This window comes from Asparagus officinalis, chromosome 3 (genome assembly GCF_001876935.1).
Source record: "Asparagus officinalis chromosome 3, Aspof.V1, whole genome shotgun sequence".
Classification (NCBI taxonomy): Eukaryota; Viridiplantae; Streptophyta; class Magnoliopsida; order Asparagales; family Asparagaceae; genus Asparagus; species Asparagus officinalis.
In genome coordinates, this window is record NC_033796.1 from 112,500,553 (window position 1) to 112,514,676 (window position 14,124).

Genomic DNA, 14,124 nt, shown 5'->3' on the forward strand with positions numbered 1-14,124 from the left:
GGGGGAGTTTCCCACCATTTTTTTATAGCTGGCCCAAAATATCCTTGACAGCCCTCGTCAAGGATGTTAAAATTCCATAAAAAATGTGAACATCCTTGACAACAACATTGTTGACGGTTCATATCTCAAGGATGTTTTACATCTCGTCAAGGATGTTGCCGTCAAGAAAAGCTAAAATTATATTAGTGCGTCAATTATTGTTAGAATAGCCTACAATAATACCATTGTTAGATGAAGAATAGAATAAATCACGATCATTAGTCCCCTTTAGTTATTACATGATTCTCTTTATAGCTTGTAGATGAGATTGGCAAGGAGACTGCAAATATTTGCTAATTAGACCTATCCCATAAGCAATACCAAACCTCGTGTAGATAAGTTATCTCATACTTCCAACAATTTGCTTAAAATATGTTGGATCAACATGTGCATCATCACTTTCTCGAAATAATTCAGTATCGGCTGCTATATGATTCCTAATAAGATTCCAATCAAACATTTGAAAACTTTCTAAAAATTCTACTGTATACCTGTTTTGACAAATGAAAATCATATTGTCGTCTTGAACTAATTTAATGCTAAGAAAATAATACATCAAGCCAATATCTATCATCTCAAATTCATTTATCATAGACTTCTTGAATTCTTGAATCATATTATTGTTATTATCAGTAAAAATCAACTCATAAACATTAATGCATAATAATAGTAATATCACTAGAATTTTTTGTCTTCATATTTAAGGGTTGGTTGGACAAAAGTGTTTAAAATCCACTTTAACGAAAGAAAGAATAAAAAATACTAGGAAAAATGATCTGTAGAATTTTTTTAGTAAATATAACAGTCATTCAACCATGAATAATGACAATTATACTACTCTCCCCTACACTATTTCTACACTACAAGAGAGAAAAGTATGAGCTCCTTTAACGAGTCATTAGTTTTGAGAATTGTGTAAAACCACATAAATTTGGAAAATATTATGGTAAATAATAAGAAATGAGTTTTATTATGGTTGATATTATTCTAGGATGAATGAGTATGTTTCAAATCAATTTGAGATCGATAATGTACATATATGAATATACAAAGTATAAATATGCATGTATATAAGAATCTGTCGACTGAAACCATCTTCTGATCCATCGACTGATCAATGGGATCGGTCGACCGACAATGCACAGGGTTTAGGTTTCGAGTTGGGTCAGTTCGGGTCTATTTGATCATATATATATATATATTATATATATATATAATCCAAATTTCTCTCTTTTTTTCTTCATCCCTCACGTTTGAACATCAGCCATCCCCCCTCAAAACCCTAAAGATTTCTCTTTTGAGTTGGGAGAAGATTTGAGAAGCAAAAAGGCCAAGAGGTGGATGAGATCGACAGCTTTTGGGAGGGAGGATCGAGTTCCTTACATGTGTGGGAGTTCAACGCGAATTTTTGAGGCGAGTTTCATCTCCTCCAAACTCATCCCCGTTTTTCTTTGTTTTTCTTGGATTTTCAAAACCTATTTTTTTATATGTAGAGATCACCCCTTAAACTTATGATGTAAAAGTTTGTTTGTTTCTGATCCAAAAAGTTAAGAAACGAGTTCTTTTATTAGGGTTGAAGTTTTGAAATAGATCTAACATGAGACTTTTGCTAGATTAATTGTTTTCATGATGATTTTACAAACATAATTATGCTAGGGTTATTAGATCCCCTCAAATTGATAATTGTTATTTCATGTAGTAGAGTAAACCCTAATTTCATTAAATCAAGATTTCATACATGTGTTTCTTCTAAAAAATTTTGACTTTGATGAATTGTAGATAAAACCTATTACTTTTATCCATTACTAGAATTGGTCGACTGATCAGAAGAATCAGTCGACTGAACTAGTCTTCAGGAGCTAAATTTTTGCTCTAGTCTGTCGACCGATCAAAGTAATAAGTCGACCGATTGGTTCATAGGAAACCTAGGACTTCTTTCTGGTCGGTCGACTGACGTAAGTATCGGTCGATTGTTTGAGGATCGTTTGTGTGTACATGTTTGTGCACGTCATCGTCGGTCGACCGATGTGATGTTTCAGTCATTTGATTTGGGATGTATTGCATATACATGCGTTTGGTCACAAACACGAAGTACGAGCTGAACATCGATACACTTATGTGACCATGAGAGTGCATGTATTAGGTTGAGCACGCACAAGCTTTTGGAGGTGCGTAGTCTAATATTTTGAGTTTTGTCATGGTAGGAAGTGACATTTGTTTTGGTTTATAGTAGTTTTGGATGCTTGAGTGCGTTAGTCCGTGCACCGCAGGAGAACGTGATCAACTACACTCTGAGTGAGTTATTCCATGCACCGCATGAGAATGCAGGCGACTACACACTATGATGCATTACTATTTTGGGTGGTTGAGTGTGAATGTCCGTGCATCGCATGATATAGCGGGCGACTATACTCCGAGTGGGTTAGTCCATGAGCCGCATGATACTACGGATGACTACACTCTATATATTTAGGACGCCTAGGACTTAGGAAAGTATAATTTGTGGACGTAGTCCATCATGTGATATTCTTATGTGACGGTATATACTTTGACAATGTTTTCACATGATTGTACCTTTGTTTCCGTGCCAACCTACCCGAGGGTAGTGTGAGATACTATGATATGAGATATACGACATATTTTGGATGAGATGTTGATGGTTCTTTATTGTATATTTATTTCTTAGGGTTTTGGAGTTGATATTTAGCGATCCACAATTTGAAATACGTGATATATATATGAGGGTTTCCTTATTTGGATTATTTCGCTCGATATACTCGTTCTCGTGTTGTAGATTTCTAAATCTTAACTTCTCTTAGTTAAGGATATATGATTTATATATGCATATGCTTAATATTTTATACACCTAACCCTTTCCCCCTGGGCAGTGGAGATGTTCTCGCTAGGGCTTTGACGCTCGTTGTTTCTATTTTTTTCAGGTAGCGAGTCAGGGGTTCAGAGAGTGCAAGTTGACGGATTAGTAGATAGTTAGTGCTCTACAATAGATTTTATGATTTTAGTCTTTTAAAGTTGTATTTCTCTGTTTTTTTTGTTTAGAGACTGAGAGCCTATGTACTTTTCAGTTGACTCTTTTGTATTAGAGATTTATTATTCTTATTTTAGTTTATCAGATGTACTTTCTTTTCTCATGTTGGAACATGATTATATTAATTATTGGATATCTCTTCTCTACATTGTGTTCTTTGTATTATCATCTTTGTTCTATCTTCTTGTACCCTCACTTCTTATTGTTTGTCATCTACTAGAGAGATATTTTTGTGATGGTGAAACATGTTGTTGCATAGTGTCGGTGCATGACAGGTTTGACATATTTGGGTTCACCTTGGACTATAACCATGTACGAAATCAGGGGCATCACAAATTGATATCCCATATAATTATATCTTATAGTGAAGAAATAGTGTAGGAACTACAATTGAATCATTGCAATGTGCCCAGTGGCAGAGCTAGATAATATCCAATGATATCACAAGAGACTACTAGATTACCAACTTTATGAATATTTATACTTTCTTGGGAAAAATGCTTCCAGCCCCCAAAACGAAAGAAAACGTGCTTCCCCCTCCCAAGACTTTTTCAACGGGTGTTTTCCCCTAAAAGTAAACATTGTGTTCTCTGAGCCCCCAAAACACAAAACCCAAGAGATTTAAATTCGTGAAGACTATAATACCATTCTTTCTCTCTTTTATATCTGTATGTCTTGAAAGAGTTTCCTCCATCAATCCTAGTAGAGAAGCTTGACCTCCGTCAATCCCCGCCACCACCGCCGAAGCTCCGTCAATCCCCTCGCTGTCGATTTTGTCGGAGGCGTTTGTGTTCTATGAGGTGGTCTTGAGCAGAGAGTACTTTAGAGGGGAGGGATTAGGGTTAGGGCAAGGACAACAAGAATTGGGGCTGATGAACAAGCATATGAGGTTCTTGGCGAGGTTTCTCACTATTTGTTTGGTGACTGGAAGGAGGGATATGGTGAATCGGTTTGCTGGACAGCTTAAGGGGCTAGTTGATGAGTGCAAGAAGAATTTTTAGGTAAAATATTGTGTGAAAATTGAAGCATTTGAAGGGAATGAGGAGGTGGAAGAAGGAAGTGTGTCCTGTTAGTGATTTTAATCTTGTTTTTTGTTTTTTGAAGGGTTAATTGTTGGGTAATTTTCCTTTTTCTTACTGATTTTTTTGTAAGATTCAGAAACATATATAGCAATGTATGATATAGTAGGCAACTTTTGTGTGAGTAAAATTAATCTGTGGTGGTCTTTGCTCAACATCTCTCCCCCTCAAGGCTTCAACTTGAGGTCTTGGTTTATGCATTGGTTGTGAAGATTATCGGTTGCTAGTTAAGGTTATGGGTTAAAGCCATGAGGGGGAGAGGGTAGGTTGTTAAGGTTAGGCTTGGTTGTTAAGATTAGGGTCGGTTGTTAAGGTTATAGGTTGTGAAGATTACATGTTAATTGTTAATGTTACGGGTCCACTGTTAAGGTTACGAGTTGGTTGTTAAGGTTACGGGTTAGTTGTGAAGGTTACACGTTACATTATATATGTATATATATTTTGAGTGACATGAATACTTTGGGCTACTTGGCCTAGTGGTAATGTTTGGGAGGTTAGACAAGAGGTTAGGGGTTCAAACCCCTATAGCCACAATATATATTTAAGGGTCTTTGATGGGCCTTGGGCCTTGGGGCTCTTGAGCTCTTTGAATTCTAATAAATTTTTTAGAATATTTGTTATTAAGGATAATGGTTGGTTGTGAATGTTACACTTTGTTTGTGAAGGTTACGGGTTGATTGTTAAGGTTACTCGTTGGTTGTGAAGGTTACACCTTGGTTGTTAAGGTTACACATTTGTTGTTAAGGATAAGCGTTGGTTGTGAAGGTTACACATTTGTTGTGAATGTTACGTGTTGGTTGTTAATGTTACGGGTTAGTTGTTAAGCTTACGGATTTGTTGTTAAGGATAAGCTTTGGTTGTGAAGGTTACGCTTTGGTTGTGAAGCCTTTGAATTCTAAAAATATTTTTATAATATTCATTTTTTTTTGTTTTTTAGCTTTTCAATTGCCTAATATTGTTGTTTATGAGAATTCACCTATTACGCATTAGTTGTTAAGGTTACGGACCCGTAACTTAACAGTCAACCCGTAACCTTAACAACCAACCCGTAACCTTCACAACCAAACTATAATCTTAACAACCAAACCGTAACCTTAACAACTAACATGTAACCTTAACATATCGAGCGCCTTCATCCTAGACACGGTGTCGATCATCCCAATGCTCCTCAGCCTCTTAACCCCAGTGCCCCCAAAAGGCCCATCATGCATGCCCACAAGAGCTAACCATGACCTTGGCCTCCATCACGTTCGGTCCATGCATGACTGGGTGCCAAGGTTCATCGACACCAACGCCCAGTTCGTCACGACCCCCCGATCCTCCTATTCTTAATTATCAAATCCTTCGCCACCATCACGTTGAACAGCTTCACGTTGGGCTACATCAGCAACTTGCTCATGATGGTGGAGGTGAAGAGGGCGGCGTGCTTGATGACTACGTAATCCTCCTGCTTGTCATAGGGGACCTCGAACTCGTCGAGGAAAAGGTGGACGGGCTCTCCGGGCTCTCGGACGACCATGATGGAAAAGAGCTGGTCGTCGAGCCAGGTGCCGCCGCCGAGGGAGACATACTGCTCGATGATGGAGATGTTGATGTCGGGGTTCTTGGAAAGCTCGTAGGCACAAGAGAGGCCGACGGATCCGGTGCCGCAGTCGTCGCTGACGACGTCGCTGTTGGCATAAGTGATCATGTCGGTCATGTAGCGGCGAGTCATCTCACGGGAGACGATGCATTCTTTGATGGGGCGGAAGCAGAGGGAGGAGAGGTCGTAAGAGGCAGAGATTTTGGGGGCGGAGGATGATGATGATGGGGAGGAAAAAGATTGGGTTTTGAAGGCGGAGGAGAGCTTGAGGCCATGGAAGGAGGAGGAGGAGAGGAGGTTGCGGTCACTGGGTTTGGAGAGGAAGGAGGAGGTAGCCATGGAGGGTATTATGGTCTTCACGAATTTAAATCTCTTGGATTTTGTGTTTTGGGGCTCAGAGAACACAAAGTTTACTTTTGGGGGCAAACACCCGTTGAAAAAGTCTTGGGAGGAGGAAGCACGTTTTCTTTCATTTTGCGGGCTGGAAGCATTTTTCCCTACTTTTTTTATGTGTATTTACTACAACCACTAAAATTAGGACAAGACATCACTAGGCAGTGTTAATAATCCTAGAGATTACCAAATTTAATAAGCTCATAAGTTATATGGAGAAACAACCGGGACAAAATCAAGGCTCAGCCACTTAACTTGCCTAATTAGATGCCCTAATAAGTCAACCTAGTTGCGAAGGAACAAAGTCTTGACTGATATTAAATAAATTCTTTTGGAGTAGTAATGAAGTACGCGCACATGCAATCTTTTATATAAATAAAATCATTATAGATCTAAAAACATTGGATTAGGTTTTTTTGAGGGAACAAAAGCTATCATTTAGTACTAATGCATATATAATTCAGTTCCAAACTTTATAGAGTTGCCAAGTCGATCAGAAGTTGCTAACCGTAGATAACATGATAAAAATTAGCTTTCTGCTTGACATCGAGAGAGAGAGAGAGAGAGAGAGAGAGAGAGAGAGAGAGAGAGAGATGCTAGGTATAGCTACAATAAAACCTAGCTAAACATAGCTACCATAATGCAAAATAGCATGCTTGTAATGCAAGGCACCCTGCACCCATGCTATCTCTATGCTCTCATTCCAACAGTACTCATCCCCCCATCTCTATATAAATAACCCCCTCATGGTTGATGCTATCTCTATATTACTTGTGCAAGGTTAACTAATTTTAACTAAGCAATGGTCTTTCCTAATATTTCTCTTACTGTTCTAGGGCTCTTCATCCTCCTCTCTTATCTCTCACTACTCCCATCTGTTGCATCTACTTACCCATCTCATGTACGTACAAATATTTAGCAGCATTTTACTGCAAATTTAAAGAATAAGCATCATTGTTCATATCTGCATTCCTCAATTTCCCCTCCTGATCAGGTATACATTGTCTACTTGGGCTACAACAAAGGCCAAGAACCTCTTCTCACCACTCAAAGTCATATCCAACTCCTCTCAGACGTCTTCTCTAAGTACTCTCGTTTCTCCTACTATAGTATCTGCCTAATTTGTTTACAACTTAGCTAGCTTGTATTTGAACATTAATTCATTACTTGTACTCTTAATTCCTTTTGCAGAGAAGATGAAGCAAAAGAAGCAATGCTATATAGCTATAGGCATAGCTTCTCTGGTTTTGCAGCAATTATTAACTCAACACAAGCCACCAATTTGTCTAGTAAGATTATTTTAATTTTTATTCTCTTATATGAGATGAGTATTATATATGATATGAAAGCATTCTCTCATGTACAATGATGTGACTAAATCTCACTCAATGTTGTTACTAGGATTCTCTCTCCTATTTTATTCATTTGGTTGAAACTGAGCCACATAATATTTAATGAGAGAATCCTCTCGTATGAGTGGATTACTCATTGTTCTCTTTTTCTAATATAAGTGTAAGATATTGCATAGTAAGCTCAAATAATAGATTACAAGAAAATTTATGGTAACTAGATCTCTTTTGTGTGTATGTGTTTGGGATTTGGATCTTCAAAAATATAGTGGCGAGACCACTAGTTTTATTGCAACCATTGATTTATTTAGTGGTGTGATTTTCTTTTGAGTATAGATTAATTAGGGACGAGTTGTAGTCAGAGGTGCAAACCATATTTGTGATTCTCTTTACTATTAAAAAATAGTAGCAAGCTCATTTGGTAAATGAATAATTTTTTTCATTGATAAAAAAAAAAAGTAGCAAGACCACTAATTTTATTACAATCATTGATTTGTTTAGGGGTATGATTTCTTTTGAGTGTAAACTAGGGATGAGTTGTAATTAGAGATGAAAACTAATTGGATACGGTTGGATATGGTAGTTACCATATTCACACTTGTTTACTAATGACAGATGTGAATACAAATACAAATATGTACTATCAGTAAGGAAAACTCATATCATGTACTCCCTAACCATATGCATATAAAAATACAAATATATCAGGCTCCGACGGATGCCACATGTCAATGGGCATGGCTGGCTGATCGACCTACGTTGACGTGCGGGATTGACCCGATCAACATACGTTAGCCACACACGGTGGCAGAGCCCACAATGACGGGTCAACCCATCTTCACTCACATTGACTGCTCGATTGGACTGACGAATGCTACATCACAAATATAGTTCATATGATATAAAAGATCTAACTAATATGTTGGTTATATCCAGAAAGCTAAGATTAGAGCTCTGATCATTAAAATTAACCTCAGATCCTTTAATCCTAAGATTCATAACAATCATAACTTTCTGATCAACATATATTTGAATAGATGGGTAAAGATCCTATATATTCTTGATTGTCGAGATTCTTTACAACTCAACAATCAAAACTCTTGACTTAGTGGACCCCATATGATATTAATTATCTAAATAATATAAAAATACTTTTAGTTGTGGGACTCATTGATATAAGCTAATACTATTAGGTGTTTTTGGTCAATGAAAAACTTTATTCATTTACCAAATTTGAAAATGTTTTGTACATTAAGATCTCTACAAAGAGAAGGCTAACAAAATTTCTAACAAGAAGACTTTCTAATTCTTACAAAGATAAAAGCTAATCTCTATTTTTGGCTAGAATAGGATTATTCAGGTATATGGTTAAGATATTAGTTTTGATATCCTTAACCAAGTGCATTGAGCTTCTACACCTCTGCTGGAAAAACCTGACATTCCTTTCCCTCCAAACACTGTAAATTATAGTCAATATAGCCATCCTCTTCATATTCTGTTTGAACCATTTACCTCTTAGTCTTGTATTAAACTAGTTCATAAGAATATTCCAGTCACAAGCTTGCTAATCAAACTTGAGCCAATCCATAATAGCAATCCACACTTCTCTTGAGAACAACAATAAAAAACAGGTGGTTGCGGCTCTCAAGACTTGCACCAGCACATAGATATTGTGTGTTTGTATTGATAACCCCTCTCCTTATTAATCTATCCTGAGTGAGTAATTTGTTCTGTACAGCAAGCCAAAACACAAATGAATACTTTGGGTAGTTCATCTTCCCCCAAATAGTTTTAAACCAGGGAACTCTTTGAGAAATAGGGGAGAAACAAGTATACACATCAGATATCTGGATCTTTGAGCCATTGTAGCAAGAATTAAGAATTTGCTTCAAATTATTCACACCACCACAAGCATTCACTGCTTTATCCCTGATTTTAATCAACTGCTTCCACATCCAAGAGTCCCCAGTTCTAGCATTTACATACCAAACATCCAAGTGTTTTAGGTAATTCCCATGAATCCATTTGATCCATAAAATCTTTGTTAACATGAATGTTACGACATGCTTCTCAAAGCTGAAGCAAGATGCCATTTAGATGCAGAGGACACACCTAACCCTCCTTGTTTTTTTTTCCACAGCAAACCTTATCCCATGAAACCAATGAAGTTCAAAAAGAATTTTCAGTCTTCCCCCATAAGAACTTCCTACACAACTCATCCATCTTCATTGTGACTTTAACAGGAAGAATGAAATTAGAAGCCCAATAATTTTGAACCCCCAAAATCACACTCTTAATGACTTGTAATCTCTCTGCGTAAGAAAGGTTCTTATGTTCTAACCACTTCTGAAATTGGCCTGATATTGAATCGATGAGTAGATAGCAATCAACATATGTAAGTCGTTTATGGATAAAGGGAACACCTAGATATCTGAATGGAATTGTTCCTTCAGTAAATCCTAGGAATCAATGGATATCTGTTTTGACAGAATCATTCACACCACCATAATATATAGAGCACTTGTCCAAATTTGCTTCCAGCCCTGTGGTGTCACAAAAACCCTTGACACATTAATAGAGCTTTTGAACTGAGTACAAGTCTTCTTTGGCAAAAAGTAATAAATCATACACAAAAATTAGATGAGTTATTTTGAGAGTTTTACACTTTGGATGGTATCTGAATAACCTATCATTCATCAACTGATTTAATCTCCTGGATAGTTACTTCATGCCCAGAATGAAGAGATATGGAGAGAGGGGATCACCTTGCATTAATCCTCTTTCACCTTTAAAATAACCATGAGAGAGCCATTGAGAGATATAGAATATTTAGGTGAAGAAATACATGCCATGATCCAGTTAATCACCACTATAGGAAACCCCAGCCCTTTTAGCATCTCTTTCAAGAAATTCTAGTTAATTGTATCAAAGGCTTTTCTTATGTCTATGTTCAACATGACCCATGGTGAAATGTTCTTCCTGTTATAACTTTTAGCAAGCTCATGAGCCAAAGAGATGTTACTTATAATCTGTCTACCTTTGACAAAAGCACTTTGAGCTTCATTCACAATGCGCCCATAATAGGCTTAATTCTATTGGTCAGAATTTTAGAGATGAATTTATAGAGGCAATTGTAGCAGGAGATGAGTCTGAAATCAAAAGGTGACTTATGACATTTTACCTTAGGTATAAGGGAGATGGTAGTTGAGTTTACCCAGTAGTTTCCCATTTTTGAAGAACTCCTCTATATCTAATGAGACCTCCTCTCCAATAATAGGCCAAGCTGATTTGTAGAATGCTACACTATATCCATCAGGGCCTGGGGCCTTGTTATCATCCATTAAAAAAATGTTTTTTTTTATTTCATCCTTTGAAACTAGATTGAAAAGAAGATTAGCTTGTGAATCATTCAAGCAGGGCCCAGATTTAATGGTTTGAATGTCAGGTGTCAGAGTATCAGAAACTTTCCCTATTAAGTCTTTGTAAAAAGACACCAATTCTCTGGCAATCACTTCTTGATCAGAGATTCTTTGACCCAAGCCATTGTACATCACCAACACCTTATTATGGTGTCTATTGGATTTAATTGCAGAGTGAAAAAAATTAGTGCATCTATCCCCTTTGACACTCTAATTGATCCTTGCTTTTTGCTAGATGAAAGAAAGTTCACAATCCAGGAGTTTGTTGTAGGTAGCAATGCACTCTCTTTCTTTTGAGATGAACTCAGGGTCAAGGGGGCTTGTATGTAAATTCCCTTGAGCTTCTTCAAATACAATTCTAGCTCTTTGAACCTGCTCACTAATATTGTGATAATGCTGCTTGTTAATATCCTTAAGAGCTCCCGTCAGTTGTTTAAGCTTTTTACAAATTGAGAACATGTTGTATCCTTCTATCTTTGTTTGCCATATTGTAGACACCGTTGGGAGGAAACTTTCATGTTTTTTTTCCACATTTTTAAGAGCTTGAATGGCTTCCTCCCTCTTAAGCAATCATCATAAACTGATACCAAAGCAGGGGAATGATCTGAAAAGTTTGGGAGTAAAAATTCTACCTGGCTTGAAGTATACATGTTGACCCAAGCATCATTCACCAGAGCTCTATCCAATCTGCTCCATACTCTAGAATCATGATCTTGTTTATTATTCCAGGTATAGAAGCAACCTATAGTTTTAAGATGGTTTAAATGACAATCATCAATAAAATCTTTGAAATCCTTAATGTCATTTTCTGTCAGCATTGAACCACCAAGTTTTTCTTCATTACTAATGACATTATTGAAATCACCACATAGAAGCCACAAATCATCCCCTATTGATTGCTGTAGTACTCTTAATTCAAGCTATAAATCCTTTCTAGCCTCCAAATGGTTAAAACCATAGATTGAGGAAATTATACAGTCCATTTTCCTATCCAAAGACTTCACTTTACTTGTGATACAATTCTCTGATATATTAATAATTTGAATATCAATGATATTTGGATCCCACATAATCAAAATTCTGGCTTCACTAGGGTTACTGACATTTGAATTCCATCTCTAGTTTTTAGGAATGTTTTTGGTAACAGGCTGTAATTTACTGCCCTTAATCTTTGTTTCAAGCAAAGCTAGAAAAGAGAGCTGATATTGAGATAAAAACAACTTAACAAAATGCTGTTTAGAGGACTTGTTTAATCCTCTAACATTCCAGAATGATACGTTCATCATTGTCTTTTCCCCCTACATCTTTGTCAATAGAAGAGGGATCAATATCCAAGATCTCCAGATATGAAAATGAATTGGTAGGAATGACAACCTTATTGCTTTTGCCTTTTTGAACATTATTCCATGAGATATCCCCTTGAGATGAATCTTTAAAATTAACACTCCCCCAATTCTGGATTGCTTTACATGCACAACATGCACAAACTTGTGCACTGCCTGCTGTCCAGATTTTTGTATTGATGAACCTTGAGCTTCTTCAGTATCTTTCCCCAGAGAACTTCCAATGCCAAACTGTATAGGAATATCATTTAAATTGCCTTCATTCCGAACATCTTGAATTCCATTGTTCCAACTTTTATTTATCTCCAATCTTTGATGAACTTTCTCATGAACCTGAGAATCAGGGACTTCATTCACTTTTTGAGTGCTTTCCTTCTCCTTCATAGCATTACCAGGCACAATATTTTGATTTTGCTTAGGGATCCATTTTTGAGTCCTGACATGCCTCCTGCATGAACTTGTGTCATGTCCAACTTGTTTACACAGTTCACACCACTTAGTCTTAAACTCATAAATCATTTTTTTGAATGAATTAATTGTTTCCCTTTTGGATCTTGAATAGTGATTTGATCTGGGAGAGGGGAAGACATGTTAACTTCGTCTAACACCCTAGCATATGACAAACATTGCCTATTAGCAGTTAATCTGTCAGTGGCAATAGGGCACCCAATTGCACTAACAATTTTACTAATACTTTTTGCATTCCACAAATTGAGCCTCAAAGCTGAAAGTTGTATCCACATAGGATATACACATTCATTTATTTTTTCAACTTCTTCACCATTAGACCAAGGCTTCAATAGAAGAGGTCTTGAGCCAAAAAACCAAGGACCTTTACATAGAATTTCATTCTTTTCATCTTTTCCCTTGAATTTAAACAAGAATAATCCAGGCTTGAGCAGGCAAACTTCAGGTATTAAATTTTTTCAGACTCTTTGTGCATAGTTTTCCATAGCAGACGATCTTGAGCACCTGAAAGAGGAGGAGGACCTTGATGATACACAATAATTGCTGAATTCAAAATCTCAGACATAGATTTTGACTTCTTTCCCCCTTTTGGCCCAGTCGATCCCATAACGATGAAATCTTCATCATCTTCTTCACTTCGATCGTCAGCACCATCATCAGAGGACGTCAAGATCATCTTTGAGGCTCTCAATCCAATCTCTAGGATTTTTTCCTGCTGTTTTTCTTCTTCTTGGCCATTAAGATCTCGGCGGGGGCGCAAGATAGCCACACAAAAATCGTGCGCTATCATGCACCATTCAGACCGCCCCTTTTCTTTTTTACTTTCTCTTTTTTTTCCTTCCAATAATTTTAGTTCATCTAACTAATTGCAGGTATTCTTTATAATCAAGTTTGTAGAGAATCCATACCCATTTCAGATTCATATCTAAATATTTCACTACATGTTCTAATCTATAACCATATTCTATCAGCTACAAATATTTAGTAATCATACGTTTATAGTTAACAAATAAAGCTACAAATACATCCCCAGATACAAATTTTTTTGTGCCCCTGGTTGTAATTAATTAATGGAATTTATTATTAGTGCTAACTTTAGAATTAATCAGAATCATTCATTAATAAAAATAGTGGTCTCTGCACTACTTTTTATTTGCAGCACATATTAATGAGACAAGAGGTACAACAGAAAATGAAGATTAACATCCTCTCCCAAAAATCCATTTGTTGATTTCTGGAACTGGATTCTCTCCATTGACTGAGGCAACGTCTATGTGTAGATATGTTAGTTGTGAAATGAGGTGGATCATGCCTATTTTCAAACTGATGCATTAATCTGTAATACATATATATATATAGGCATGGATGGTGTTATATCAGTGTTTAGAAGCAAGGCATTGAAGCTG

The 14,124-nt window shown here is 36.8% G+C and overlaps 1 protein-coding gene and 1 pseudogene across 1 annotated transcript in view; one reads left to right on the forward strand and one right to left on the reverse strand.

Annotated features, from left to right (window-relative positions):
- LOC109835619 overlaps positions 1-6,085 on the reverse strand; it is a 6,382-nt pseudogene extending 297 nt beyond the window's left edge.
- The window catches only part of LOC109835620 (subtilisin-like protease SBT3.18), an 18,361-nt gene continuing 11,161 nt past the window's right edge, over positions 6,925-14,124 (forward strand). The window contains exons 1-3 of the mRNA XM_020403590.1: positions 6,925-7,040; positions 7,134-7,225; positions 7,331-7,499. Coding sequence (XP_020259179.1) covers positions 6,942-7,040; positions 7,134-7,225; positions 7,331-7,499 — 360 coding nt within the window. The 5' untranslated portion in view covers positions 6,925-6,941. The remainder of the gene's footprint in view (positions 7,041-7,133; positions 7,226-7,330; positions 7,500-14,124) is intronic.